Source organism: Oryzias latipes, chromosome 12 (genome assembly GCF_002234675.1).
Source record: "Oryzias latipes chromosome 12, ASM223467v1".
NCBI classification, from domain to species: Eukaryota; Metazoa; Chordata; class Actinopteri; order Beloniformes; family Adrianichthyidae; genus Oryzias; species Oryzias latipes.
Genome location: NC_019870.2, coordinates 7,674,933 through 7,690,286, shown reverse-complemented (window position 1 = coordinate 7,690,286; position 15,354 = coordinate 7,674,933). Strand labels below are relative to the sequence as shown.

Sequence of the window (15,354 nt, the reverse complement as noted above, 5' to 3'; positions counted from 1 at the left end):
TGTACTCATTGCAGTTTTGAAATATTTACTATCATGACTGTGGTCAGACATTTTTGGGACATAATCTAATTGTTGTAACATAAGTGCAGCTATTGTTGTTTGGGTGTCATTTTACCACACTTTTATCACAAAAATGTGTTTCTTCGGTCTTGTGCTTCAAAATTTGATCCCATAAATGTTTTATAGTGGACACACCTCATCTGATGATCCATTCTCCACCCTGAAGCGTCCTGCTCTCTGAATGGCTCCGTCTGCGTCACTGGAAATCAACTGAGATGAACACAGAGACAAACAGATTTGAGTATCTTTATATCTGTTTGTGGAAGACAGTTCATAAATACAAAGAAGCTGGATGAGCTTGTGGACAAAACAGTAGTTCCTATGTGACAACAACAACACATCCCACAACATTGTTGGTGATCTGATAATCACTAATCAATAGTGATAATTAGTGATTTCGTTAAAAACACTTTGGCTTAACAGCTCAAACAGTAACCTCTGCAGATGAAGCTATTCACAGAAATTCTAAAGAAACAACATAAAACAGCAAAGCTCAAGGAATCATCTGTTATCTAGAAGTTTGTCTTTAAAAGATGTTGTTAAAGACCCATTTTGATGAAAATTGTGTTTATTCTCGTGACATTTTTCTCATAATGGAGGACAAATATTAAAAAATCCAACTCAAAATTGGATTTCTACAAAAGCCAAAAAACAGCCAACTTTCGGAATTTTTTCTCATGATAATGAGATGATGAAGAACATACTGTTTTTGTATGCATTAGTGGATCTACTTCTCATGGAACAGTCCAGCCCCCTCCCTTTATTTCCCCCAAACCTCAGAAAACAGGTTCAATGACAGAACCCAGACTAAAAAAACAACTTTTGGGGAGTGCTTTCTTCTTCTGTCTTTGTTGTTAACCACAAAATACAGAAACTTAAAACAGGTAAAGTCTCGGCGTCTCAGTGCAGAAAAGGGAAAAGGCGAGGCTACACTTTATTCTTCATTTTGTTATCTTGAGATAACGAATTTCGTTCAAAACAAAACTGTAAAAAAAAAAAAAAAAAGTAGGGCAGGGTGTTTTCGACTTTCATTTCTTTATTTGAACTTCCATGTGATGTAAAAAATGAGGCCACAAGCTTCCTGCTCTGCTCGCTGTACATCTCCTCATCCAAGTTGACATCTGGCTCAAAACTGTTTGGTTGGATGGCTTCAATCCTGGTTGCCATTTTGATGTACTGGTAATGTTAGGTTCGGGGTGTAAGGGACTGTAAGCTAGTGGGAGGGAGGGTAAACAGAGAGCTCTAAGTAAAGGAAGAAGGGGGGGGGGGGGGGGGGGGTTGGAGTTGCTAAGATGGTTCCACCCACAACTCAGGGGTGAATTTCTAATGAACTACTGCAGAAACCATGTTTAAGAAAGTGACTTTAAAAAAAAAAGTTGGCTAAAAATGGCTTAATCATAAATAAAAGACAACTGGGAACATTTTAAAAAAAGATCTTTAACCTGACAATGAAATCATACCAATAGCTCCAAGCATTTGTGAAATGATCAATATGAGAGGGTATGATTGTGTGGACGCTGGACAGCAGAGTCTGTGACAGCCTTTTCATCCAGATGAACGCCGGCGGCCTGTGATGAGCATCAAAACATCTGCACACAATGTTTTCTCTGCAAGCACTCACACCGACCTGCTATTGTGTTATGCAAAGCCTTTCAGCGACAAAATCAGTCTTCCTTCCTTCACTTCTATTGTAGTTTTGCCACTTGACTAGCTCTGTCACCATAAATGTGTGTAGAAAATAGCTAGAAAACCAAAGCAATTTTTCTTACAAGTAACTTTAAATATACATTTTCATAGCTGTTTTTTATTTCTTCATTACATGACACAAATGCCAGGAGTGATTTTTGTGAGGTAGAAATTTGTTTCTTCTCATTTTTAACTTAAGAATTCCATCAAACATTCAGTATGTTTTTTTTAGATATAGAAGTCATATTTAAATTCTAGTGTCAAACCCTAAACTGGGAAATGTGTTTCAGGTCCTTGTTGCTCACTGAACTCTCCCGAGTTGGAGCTACCTTCAGCGAGGAACCTTATCACTCCAATTATCTGTTTTGCTGACTCACCTCCGCCACCACAGCACCAGAGAGGGAAATGGGACAGTAATGGTTTTCGTGAGTGAAAAAAAGGGGCAGAGGACAAGAACACAATGTATTCTAGTTAGCGTCATAAAAAAAGGACATGAAAGGATTTTCAGAAAAATAAATGTGGTTTTTTTTTTGGTAAACGTAACATAACATTTTGGTAATTGCAAAGCTAGAGTCTATTAATTTGACCCAGTCCAAATGTTAATTTAAGCCTTTCAAAGTTGTGGCAGTAGATGGACAACAGACTGGCAGATGATCATTCATTTTTGGGTTATAAAACATAAAAATACAACTTATATAAAAAATCCCTTGCAATTTTATACATTTTTTTATATTTTAGGTCAGTATAAACAACAGAACTTAAAAGTATTTTACACAATTCTTGGCGTGCTGCCAGGCTGTTGTCAAACATAGTAATGATGCCATCTGTTTGCTGGGAAAATCAGCTTTTCCTCAGGGGAGATTTACCTAAGATTGAACATTTACAAAATTAACTGTGCTGCTCTTAAGCCAACAGAAATGTCCCGAAAGTCTTTGGATATGGATTTAAATGTATTTCCATCAATAGTTAGTCATTTTAGGAAAAATAATGCACGTAAACATCTACTTTATGAAAGCCAAAGTAATAGATCAATGGGAAAAGTTTGATAGCCTCATAAATCGTTTTGTCTCTGCTGACCACATTCTAATTTGATTTTAGATTCTCTAAGTGATGTGAATTAAAGTTTTCACAAATGCTCCCCCCTAGTTTTTACTAGTTTTTTATTCATGCAAATAAAATAGCTCTTCATATCTTTTCTAAAAAGATATAAAAACAAATTGTAAAGTAATCTCAAATTTTCCCTGTCATAGATTAGTTTTACAGTAAAGAATAGATATTGGGAAACCACAGCTTAAATAAGTATGGGTTTGTATTGGTTTCACCTCTACAAAAACTTGTATTCTATCTTTGGTGATCCGTCACATCTACCAGTATGTTGAAATAGCAAATGTGGGTTTTTTTTTGTTTGTTTAATCTGTAACATATGTACATCTGCATAAACAATATATTCCTATTCACGTATCACTTTCAACCCCCGTATTTGTCCTCCTGATTGATGATTTGTTGCCTGGCAACAGGCCTTCTTCCTGCATTTACAACCCGTCTGTCTGTCTTTTTGCCCTTCACTCTGTGACCCAATAGCCTGTCATGCTTTGCTTTTTTTCTTGCCACTATGTTTCAAATAAATAAATAAATAAATAAATAAACAGTTGTGCAACCATGCAGACACTGTCCAGTTGGCTAAAAAACGGATCTGAGGAAACTGAAAGTCATATAAGCAAGATGAACAAAACAAAATAGTATTCAATGCAACCAACCTCAACACTTATAAAAACCCCACCAAGGAATACCTACTGTCTAATAAAGTAAAAAATAAGTGGGTATGCATTGAGAGTTCCTTTATTAGACTTCTATTCCAATAATCAACAGTCTTTGTCTGATAAACAGTACCAAACCATGTATGAAAAAGCAGAGCACAGTGTTCATGAGCTGGAAGAGTGGGTGGTGTGCCCTGCCCTCTCCAGCAGCTCATTACCAGGCCAGACAGTGCAGTGACCAGGAAGAGTGATGAGAACGCACTCATACAACAGAGACTACATTCTAGACATCCCTGCATTAAAAGTTTTACACTCCCGATAAAAATTTGTGATCTATTTGACTTTTCTGTTTATGTCCTATATACCGTATATGGTTCATTTGCAATCTGAAAAAGCTTAAAAATAAAAGTAGATATAAAATATATAGTAAAGTGTAAGATAGAAGAATAGAATAGAACTTTATTGATCTCACAATGGGAAAATTAATGTGTTACGACAACTCCATAAAGAACAGTAGATGACAAATAAATCCAAACGTAACTAATGCAATAAAAAATAAATGTCCAGTGGTTCCAAAAATAGCAAACAAGATAATGAGACAATACAAACCATAAGGCTGTGAAGGTGTTCCTTTCTCTGACAAAACAGTCAGATCATAAACTGTTTCTGGGTGGATTTGTAAATACTGGCTATTCTTATAATATTTCATGGGTTTCCATTGGTCTTTTACAACCTAATTCGAACCCTAACCGTGACCTGTTGACACCTAAGCTTAATCTATAATCGATTTGTGTTTTGTCTTTCAATCAAATCAGGAGCTCAAAAGTCACATTTGTCCACATCATAGTAGGAAAAAAAATTGGCAGAAATTTGATTTCAGATATAGAGAAACAAGAAATGAGTTGTTTCATAAAAATACACTTCCCTCAGCTTCAACTGTGGAAACTAAATATCACTGCATGAGTAGAAAAAAAATATCAAACTGTAAGAATGTTCATATCTGTCGTAATAGTACTGAGCTCTCCAGGTGCCAGTGGTTAAAAAGAAAAAAAATCTGATAAACCAGGCGCACACATTGCAGGTGCATATCTCTGAAAAGAGGAGCTGGACTCTTGTGGTATTTTTCTGATGATAGGGAACATATAAAGACAATTTGACTAGAAATCAAAAGAAATCATATTTCTTTATTCAAACCATTGTAAATCAGGGGCAAACGAAAAAATGCTGTTTGAAAAACTACTTGCAAACAAATAGATCCATGTACATCTTTTTATATTCGTAATATTGCTCGACATATCTGTTGCACCCGCAATGTTAGGTTGGGGGGGAGGAGGTAGGGGGCTGTAAGCTATCAGCAGAGTGTGTAGATAGAGAACCCAGTTATTGGTGACGGGAAGGGAGGGCGGGGTTGCTCAGAGGCAAATTTCTAATAAACCACTGCCACCTTGCAGAAATGGTGGCCTACAAAACAACACAGGTTTTTCATTTTGGCTATAAACGGCAAAAACATTATTAAATGACTACTGGGAACACTTTTTAAAAAAGATCAACAGATGATCGGAATGGGACTTTAAAACTCCCATCAATCCTTTTTATAGCGGTCTCATCCTGTGTCACAGGATGTGTCACAGGATGAGACCATGGGGGTCAGAGTCTATCCCAGCTGTTTCTGCATGAGGGTAGCAAACACAGGTCGCAGGGGCCATTGCATCCATTTTAAATATTTTGTTTTTATATATTTTTTTAAATTCCAACTTCACCAAATGAGACTTTTGGTGCTTGCAAATTAATGGCAAGCTGTCGCAGCCCAGAGAGGTATTACTTTCATTACATTATTCAAAGTCGCAGTGCTAAACATCTCCTTTTACAGCTAAACTAAAACCAAAAACAACACTTGTGACACACAAAAATGAAAATATTAAAACAGAACTGTCTAAGCTGGTAGCAAATAAAGTCAGTCAAACTAAACCCAAGAGACAGATCAATTAACTCAATTTTTTCTAAATGTTGTCATTTAGAAAACTGAGCAACTTGTGAATTTTGCTTTTAATTTTAGGATTTTTGATACATGAATCAGTTTGAAATATGCTGCAAAACAGCTAAATCACAAGTGTTATTTATTATTATTAATTTCCAAACTTTACTATTTAAATGCCACTAAACAAAAGTGCAGTCATACAGGCAGTAAAAAACAAAAGTTTTGCAAGCTGTGTTTACTTTGTGAACTTCACTGTGTACAAGGAACCTGTAAATTCAGTATGTTTACTGCAGGTGTGAAACTCTGATAAAAAAAAAAGGCTTCTGTGAAATAATTATCCGCCTTTGGAGTGGCAACAGAAACGGCAGCGCTTTCTCCTGTCTGACGCATATTAATGGGTCTGAGAACAAACATATTTACTGCTGTCGCCTGTTCTTGCCTCCTGCAAGAAAATGGAAAACAAAATATCGAGGCCAAGGGACTTCATCTCCCTCAATTTCTCTCGCCTCCAGCGACATTACCTGTCCGGCAGCGGCATAATGGAGAGGAAACCACTGCCGCAGTCGGACAAAGCTGTGCTCTGCCTCCCTGGTGTATGCATGCGGCTGCACTTGAGAAGAAACATCAGATGAGGGTTTGTTATGAAGGGTGCAAATAGGATTTGGGGGAGAAAGATTGAAAAAGCTTTGGAGGGGAGAGATGGGGTGCTCTGGGGAGGCTGTGTGGGCGCACACATGAACAGCCATCACTTCCAACCAAGAGTTGGAAAGACGGGGAAGCTGCACTCCAACGAGTCCCTGTGGACCCGCAGATGCTAGCAGGAGCCAGCGGGGTATAGAGGGACCCTTTCAGGCTTCTATGTCTGAACAAACAACCCATGAAACACCTTGTTAGTGCTGGGGGCGATAGAGGAATAATGGCCAGAAGAGAGGAGGCAGAAAGACGTGGTCAGAGTGAAAGCAGGGCAAATGTGTAATGTGTAATGGCAATGAAGAAAGGATAATAATAAAAGACGAATAGCCAGTGCATAACCCCCCCTGGGAAAAGAGCAGCTTTACAGACATTAGTCTTTCTTATGCAACAGCTTTATTAGCTTCCACTTTGGGAAATGACATAAAGTCCCAGGAATAAAGTAGCGGTCTTTGTCAGAAAACTCGATCAATACTTTCTCGACTGCAATAGTTTTGTGACTTAATGAGAGCGTTCTCACAATCCTGCAGAAAGGCTGGAAACAGAGAATGAGGAGCAGAGCAGGAGGAAGGAGAGCATGAGAAAGGGAGAGGGGCAGGTGCAAAGGCAGAGAGAAAGGGGGGGGGGGTTATGATGGAGAAAAAGAGACAAAAGACAAAAAAAAGAGATTTTTGAAAATGAAATTGAAGCATTCAGTTCAAACGGAAAGAGGTTCAAAAAGAGGAATTACCAAAATGCAATCTCTTCTTTATTCCCTTTTCCTCCTTTCCATTTTTAAACTTTTTTGTTAAACGGAATGTTCATTCAAATCATCCAGATGGGAAACGGGATGAGCGACTATCGACGCCTCTGGCTCTAAATATAAAAGTCCCATTTATCTTTTTCTCCATAAAAAAAAATTATGTAATGCACAGTTGAAGCTTCTCTGTGACTTCAAGCACTCCTGGTGCAATCACCATCACAAAAGACGTGCAATGCATCGGAAAATATCTACCCAGCAGTCCATTTTCCCTCCCTAACACATCCTGTTCAGGGTTAGCAGGGGTGGAACTGTAGGAAACTGTGTTTCTATATAAATATGTGCAAATAATATTTTCAGTCTTATTCAAATTTAAATAAAAATGTAAACAAGCCATTTTTGTTCTCATGGTGGGCAAAACCTGCTCATGTAAATTATTAATAATAACATACTTTCAATTTTGACTGAATAAATAGGAGAACAATGGAACATAATGGCACTTATAATCCTTTTAATTTTTATACAATCATTTTTTTTCATTTGTGCTTGTAAGGGAATTAAATCATTTGTATAATGTTTTGATTCCAAAGTTTTTATTCAGATACATGACACCACTGAATTGTGACCATAGCCTAAGTCTGCTGGTTACAAGAGCCAGTCTATAAGTCATGCATAAAATGCTAGCCAAACAAAATCTAAATAAAAAAAAAGTTAAAATATGTCATTTAGAATAATATGACAACGTTTAACTCAACTTAGGCTAATATCTCACATGGGATTTACCAGGTTGTGAATAGCTAAATGTGATACATTTCCTTGGAAAGCAACACTTTTTTTTCTATTATTCATTTTTTTCCCTCTTGTTCTTGACAGGTTTTCAATTCTATAGAGCAACTGCACTTAAAAAAATATCCCCGAAGACATTGAGCTGCTCATTTGAGTAGGTTCTAATGCTCTCTAACTGCTGGCAGTGACGTTTGGAGCCAAACTCCAGAATTAACAGGGACGAATGAGATCCTTTATAGATTTAAATATTTTTATGCTGCACAAAAGACTTACAGCAATATTTGGGTCTGAAGTGATAATATGTACATCACAAACACCTGTGTGAACACAAAGAGGTAGCATAGAAACAGGAAAAGAACACTACGCTTAAGAAGAAAATCCCTTAAAAGCAGTAAAGTTATCTGTCCATGCAGTAAGTCATTACTAAAGAAGAAATCTTATATAAGATATCAAAATCTAGAAACAAGGAGTTCCACACAAGCGTTCAAAAAGGGGAAAACTGTTTGCTAAGTTACTTTAAATTGAAATGTATATGTTTTAAGTTTTCGTTTGTTCCCAATTGTAGTTCATTTAGATTACAGTGACAAAAATCTAGTGTAATAAGTGGAAATGACTCATTTTAGAACAAAATAAGAACAAAATAAGAATGCCATCTTTTTTTTTTTTTTTTTCTTTTAACTTGTCCTGTCCAACAGCTAGGCAAACAGATGAGAGCTGAGGGCCTCTTGTGTTGGACATATTTTATTTTAACAAGAGGGGTTATTAATCTTCAGACAAACCAAAGATGTGACTGAACAAACCCCTTTTGTAATTGAGGCCAAACTTTATTAATTTCAATCGTGTTTGAAAATCTTTGGTGTTGGACCGGACGGAAAAGGAAAGAGGGGAAGAAGAGAGAGGGACGTTAGAGAGAGGGGGGGGTAGGAGGGTGATAATAGGAGGGGAAGGGGGGTAAGACCATGAAGCAGCATAGAGCAGACAGGTTTACTGGTTGTTTATCGTTACGGTACGGTTCAAATGTAGTACAAAAAGGGCGGGGCCTGTTCACACACACTCAGATATTATCAACACACCTGCTAGCCGCAAAAATGTCCACATGTCAACATGTACACAAAACAGATAGTGTTCACGAACGCATACCTATGCCTTTAAACCAACTAGTGTGAAATCTTTCATTCATTCAATCATGCAAACTATTAGTGCAAAGGTGAGCTAACACCTGTGCTCAGGTGAGTGTTTATGTTCTTCTAAAATGGATGGTGGAATGTGAAAAGAAGGAGGAGGAGCGCCCAGCCGCCCCCACACCCATACCCCCGCCGCAGCAGCAGCGGCAGCCGGAATTCCCCCAACGCCACACGGGAACAGGCAGGGAACAACCGCCCCCCGGGCGACCAAGACCGCCACCCAGGCCAGGGCCAGCAGGACCGCCGCGAGGCCCCCAGAGCCAGAGAGCAGGGAGGCGCAGAGGGAAAGAGAGCGCCGCCCCAGCCCAGCCAGGAAAGCAGCCCCCCGCCGCGCCGGAAGAGCCCAACGCAGGGCCCCACCGGAGAGGGACGCCCACAGCCCCAGACGAGCACCCCACCACCACCCAGGAGTTCCGGGCATCCCCCCGCCCCGACCCCAGGTACGAGCCAGGACCCCCCAAGGGAGACCCGCTCCGCACTCCAGGCAGCCACCCACCCGGCCCACGGTTGGTCCAGGTAGGAGCAAGGCAGGGGCCCGCCGCCCCCGCCCAGGAGGGGGGAACCCCGGGGAAAAAAGGGCGGCCCACAAGGGATGTTATAAATATGGCCCGACCAGGCTCGGCCATGTTGGAAGTTTGGCGGGGCCCAGCGCCCAGGGGCAAGGACCAGGACCCACCCCCCAGGGACACGAACACCCCCGGCTCAGGTGTAATATGAACCCCCCCACCGTGCAGAGAGAGCACCCCCGGGCCCAGGGAGCCGGCACCCAAGGGACACGGCTGCCATCGCCAAGGGGCCCGCACCCCCCACCAGGGAAGGGGTAGGGGACAGATGGACCCAGGTCCCACCTTCCTTGTAAAATGTGTGTGCGTGTATGGGTGTTTGAGAAGGTGTTTGTGTGCATGTGTGTGTGTTTATGTTTGAATGTATATATTGAAGGGGGAGGGGTGTGTGTACTTAGGGGGGTGCAGTTAAAATTGGCGAGTAGGGCACTAAGGGGACATCTCCTGATTACTCACAGTGATGTCCCCTCAACCTCCACACCAAGGGGCCCCTAAATGTCTAAGGTGCGGTTAAAATTGGCGGGTAGGGTGCCAGGAGGACATCTGCTGCTTGCTTGCAGTGATGTCCAAGCACCCCCCCTACCAAGGACCCTACATGTCTAAGGTGCAAATAAAACCGAAAGAGGGGGGGCCCACTCCATACGGCAACCATAGGAGGGGGGCCACTCCCAAGTAGCCCCCCCCCAAGGCGCATCGCAGGCTAGACCCCCCACCCCCTCACCCTAATATGAGGTTATATAAGGAAGGGGGTAAGTTGGGGACAGCTGGTAGACTGTCCCCCGGTGGTCAAACAGCCGTCCCCCAGCCCACCCCCAGCAAAGGGGCCAGGGCCACCCAGCCCAGGGGCCCACCCCCGGAGGCGCCGACACTCCAGGCCCGGCACCACCCACCCCACACAGAGAGAGCGGAGCCAGAAAGTGTCGCCCCCCCCCGGAGCAAGCCCAGGCCCCCACCCCCAGACGCCGGCCCTAGAAGAGCTCTGGTCAGGCCTCGACGGGACCGAGGAGGCCAACCGGCCGAGGCAACCACTGATTGCCTCAGCGGAGACCCCGACCCGCTAGCCCCCCCGACCCGTACTAATAATGGCCCCCCCCTCCCCCCCAGAACGCCCCCCCACAGGACAGGGCCGACAAGCCCCCCACCCCACCCCAGACCCCGCAGCCGAAGCGGGTGACACCCAGAGCGACCGGGGGCCCCGAGAGGGTTGTCCCGTCCCGTCCCAGAGCCAGGGAAGGGCCGATCCCAGCCCCAGGTGCAGATGGGCAGCCCATCCGGCGCCGCTGGGCCCCCCCCACCCGAGCAGGGCCCCCCGCCAACCCCCCCCAGCACAGGCAAAGGGACCACCCCCCCAAGCCAAGCCAGACCACCACCCCACCCCCCCACCACGCACCCCCACACCCAAGCCCAGAGGACCACGCAGCGCCCCAGCCCGCCCCACCCAGGCACCGGACCCGACCCCCCGACCAACGGAGCCCCCCACCGCCCCCGCCAGGCACCGGAAGCCCCGACCCCCACCCCAAACCACGGCAGAAGGTCAAGGAGCAGCGACGACCAAGCCCCACACCCCCTAAGTCATGGAGTCAACCACAGGAGACCAGAGAGACTGAATTCTTTCAAAGTTACTTGAGCTTTGGGCTGACATTTTTTCCAAGCTGATATGATCAAACAGCAGATTTCTGTGTTGACTTATGTTTATATTTTTCTTGTTTTTCCAATTTATTAAAATAGTTTTTTTGGCAATACAAAGAGTTATGAAAATGATAGATGCTAATCCTTCTTCTATATCGATGGCACTCATGTCACCAAGCACACAAAGTGACGGTGAGGCAGTGATTGAAACCTTAAGCCAGACTGATAAATCGGCACATACCTGCTGCCAGAGAGCCTGGACAGGAGTGCAGAACCACAGTGCGTGCATGTAGCTGTCGGGTAGATTATTATCACAGTGCTCGCAAATGTCTGAGTTACTGAGACCCATCTTGAACATCCTCTGTCCAGTGTAGTAAATTCTGTGAAGAGTTTTGAGATGGATTAGCTGCAGATTTGGACTTTTTGTCAGTTTAAAGGTGTTTAGACAAAGTTCTGACCAGAAGCTTTCATCTGTGCTGATGCTCAAATCTGCATCCCATTTTTTTGTTGGAAGGGCAATATTGTTATCTAAATTACATAAAAGTTTGTATATTTTGGAGAGAGTTCTATTCATTGAAAAATTAATCAGAGTGGTAACTACATCTGGTAGCTTTAAATCGTCGTCTTTAATTTTATACTTTTTAGTAATACTTGATTTAAGTTGCTGATATTCCAAGAAGTTATTTATTCCATGTTTGTCTTGAAGTTCCTGGGGGGTTATGAATCTTCTATCAATAATTACGTGCTCTAGTTGTTTTATGCCCCCTGCTTGCCAAGCTGGGAAGTGAATCATTTTTTTGTTAATAAGGATGTCCGGGTTGTTCCAGATGGGTGTCATTTTGCACGGTTGAATTGATGATTTTGATATTTTGAGAAATTCCCACCAGGCTGTTAAGGTGGCATTTATATTAATGCTTTTGAAACAATCCTGTTTTTTAACTGTTTGGCTAATAAATGGTAGCTGTGACAGGTTGATCTTTCCACATAACACCTGTTCCAAGTCTAACCATGAGTTGGTTTCTGGATTATTTTTTAACCATTTTAAGATATATTGTAATCTATTTGCAAGAAAGTATTTGTGGAAATTAGGTAGTTCTAATCCTCCACAGCTTTTTGCAGATTTTAAAGTTTTTAGACTAATTCTTGCAGGTTTGTTGTTCCATAAAAAGCTTGATATGGATGAGTCTAATGTTTTGAACCATTTTAATGGCGGTTGTGTGGGAATCATTGAGAAGAGATAATTAACTTTGGGTAAGATTTTCATTTTAACCGTGGCTACCTTGCCCATAAGGGACAGAGGCAGGTTGGTCCAGCGTGTTAGATCGTCCTGTATGCTTTTCAGTAATGGGGTGTGGTTTAGCTGCACCAGTTCTGATAGTTTGGGGGAAAAGTAGATACCCAGATATTTGATATTTCCTGTTTTAACTGGAATTGTGAGTCTTTGTTCCATATTCCTGTTGAGTGGTAATAAAACAGACTTATTCCAATTAATGGAATAGTCTGATATGGAGGAGAATTCATTTATGATCATTGCTGTTTCATTTACAGAATGTAAATTCCTTAAAAACAGTAATATGTCATCCGCATAAAGACTAATTTTATGATGGCTGTGTTTGGTTTTTATTCCTATAGTGCTCTCATTCTGTCTTATTGCTGCAGCTAAAGGCTCAATGAATATAGCAAAAAGAGAAGGAGAGAGTGGGCAGCCCTGTCTGGTTCCTCTTCCAAGAAAAAACCTGTTTGAAGTCTGTTTATTAGTTCTAACTGATGCATTGGGGTTGTGATATAATATTTTGATCCAATTGATGAATGCTTCTCCAAAACCAAACTTATAGAGGGCAGCAATAAGGAACTTCCAATTAACTCTGTCAAAGGCTTTTTCAGCATCCAGCGATAGTACCGTCATTTCCTGGTTTTTAATGGTGGCAAAGTCTATTATATTAACTAGTCTACGGACATTATCATCCGAGTGTCTGCCTTTGATGAATCCAGTCTGGTCGAAGTGAATTATGTGAGGAGTGATTTTTTCTATTCTCTGTGCTAGTGCTTTGCAGATAATTTTTACATCTGCATTGATTAGAGAAATAGGGCGATAGCTTGAAGGACTAGTGGGATCTTTGTCTGGTTTTAGAAGAAGAATTATGCTGGCTGAGTTCATGTTAGGTGGCATTGATTGGTTCTCATTAATAGATGTGACAGTTTTATAAAATGTTGGTGCCAGTTGTTCCCAGAATTCTTTATAAAACTCAGCAGGAAAGCCGTCAGGCCCTGGTGCTTTACCATTGGGCATAAGTAACAGAGCTTCATGAAGTTCAGACGGCGAGAGCGGAGAATCTAAGTTTGTGATTTGATCCTCATTTAGCCTGGGTAGGTTTACATTATTAAGAAATGAGTCAATACTTTGCTCTGACGGATTGATCTGCGGTGTGTACAGGTTTTTATAAAAGTTTTCAAATGCGTTATTAATTTTGACCGGGTCATGAGTGACATTTCCTGTTTGGTCCATAATAGAGGTGATTGATGATTTTTCTCTGTTAATTTTAAGCTGATTAGCCAGAAATTTGCCAGATTTATTAGAGTTTTCAAATCTTTCAAGTCGTAGCCTTTGTATTTGAAATTGTGTTTGTTTATTAATGATGTCATTTAACCGCAGCTTTAAATTTTTCAGATCTCCCAGAATGTGTTCCTGTGCAGAAGCAGCATAAGCAGTCTCCAGGGTTTTGATTATATTTTCTAATTCTAATAAATCTGCTTTCTCTTTGCGTTTTTTGTGCGTTGAATAAGAAATGATTTTCCCTCTCATGACTGCCTTTGCTGTTTCCCAAAGAACGCACGGTGGGATGTCTGGAGTATTGTTGAAGTCTAAGAAGGTTGCCCACTCTTTTTTAAAGAATTCAAGAAATTCCTGGTCCTTTAACAGAGACGTATTAAACCTCCAGGTTGTACCAGAGGGTGTGGATTTTTCCCTAGAAATGTTTACAGAGACTGGTGCATGATCACTGATAATAATTGGATGGATATTGGAGCTTTGAATATTTTTTAAAAGAGAGTTACTGATTAATAAATAGTCTAAACGGGAGTGTGAATAGTGAACTGGAGAAAAAAAGGTGAACCCTTTAGTGCTTGGGTGACATGAGCGCCACGCGTCGCAGAGACCCAGATCATTCATGTACTGCTTTAGAATACTTGCATAAGAATGCCATCTTAATAAATCCTCATAAAATCTAAAGGTAGCACTTATTCTTAGAACATAAATCTAAATTTCTGTTTACAAAATAATGACAATCAATGTCTAACTTGTTTACACAACTTTAGAATATCATCTATAAACTGTAATCAAAAACAGTGCAATTTGAGTTTTAAGTTAAGTTTTTCTCTTGTCAAGAGTATGGAATTTTTCAGATCTCCCAGAATGTGTTCCTGTGCAGAAGCAGCATAAGCAGTCTCCAGGGTTTTGATTATATTTTCTAATTCTAATAAATCTGCTTTCTCTTTGCGTTTTTTGTGCGTTGAATAAGAAATGATTTTCCCTCTCATGACTGCCTTTGCTGTTTCCCAAAGAACGCACGGTGGGATGTCTGGAGTATTGTTGAAGTCTAAGAAGGTTGCCCACTCTTTTTTAAAGAATTCAAGAAATTCCTGGTCCTTTAACAGAGACGTATTAAACCTCCAGGTTGTACCAGAGGGTGTGGATTTTTCCCTAGAAATGTTTACAGAGACTGGTGCATGATCACTGATAATAATTGGATGGATATTGGAGCTTTGAATATTTTTTAAAAGAGAGTTACTGATTAATAAATAGTCTAAACGGGAGTGTGAATAGTGAACTGGAGAAAAAAAGGTGAACCCTTTAGTGCTTGGGTGACATGAGCGCCACGCGTCGCAGAGACCCAGATCATTCATGTACTGCTTTAGAATACTTGCATAAGAATGCCATCTTAATAAATCCTCATAAAATCTAAAGGTAGCACTTATTCTTAGAACATAAATCTAAATTTCTGTTTACAAAATAATGACAATCAATGTCTAACTTGTTTACACAACTTTAGAATATCATCTATAAACTGTAATCAAAAACAGTGCAATTTGAGTTTTAAGTTAAGTTTTTCTCTTGTCAAGAGTATGGAGCAAAAGGATTTCGACTTGTTTTAATAATAATTTCCCTATTTCTAGATCCTAGCTCTTAATGAGACAAAATTCCTGACTGTGCTAATTTTGAGAAAAGCTTGGAAAGGTGTAGAATATCTTGAATGTCTAAAAAAAAGGTTTTAATTCTTTGCAA

General features: G+C 41.1%; 1 protein-coding gene across 6 annotated transcripts in view; it reads right to left on the bottom strand.

Moving 5' to 3' along the window:
• garnl3 (GTPase activating Rap/RanGAP domain like 3) overlaps positions 1-15,354 on the bottom strand; it is a 91,099-nt gene that overhangs the window by 31,770 nt on the left and 43,975 nt on the right. For all 6 annotated transcript variants that reach the window (XM_011481533.3, XM_011481532.3, XM_011481536.3 and 3 more), the window contains exon 3: positions 196-270. In XM_011481533.3, the coding sequence (XP_011479835.1) occupies positions 196-270 (75 nt within the window). The remainder of the gene's footprint in view (positions 1-195; positions 271-15,354) is intronic.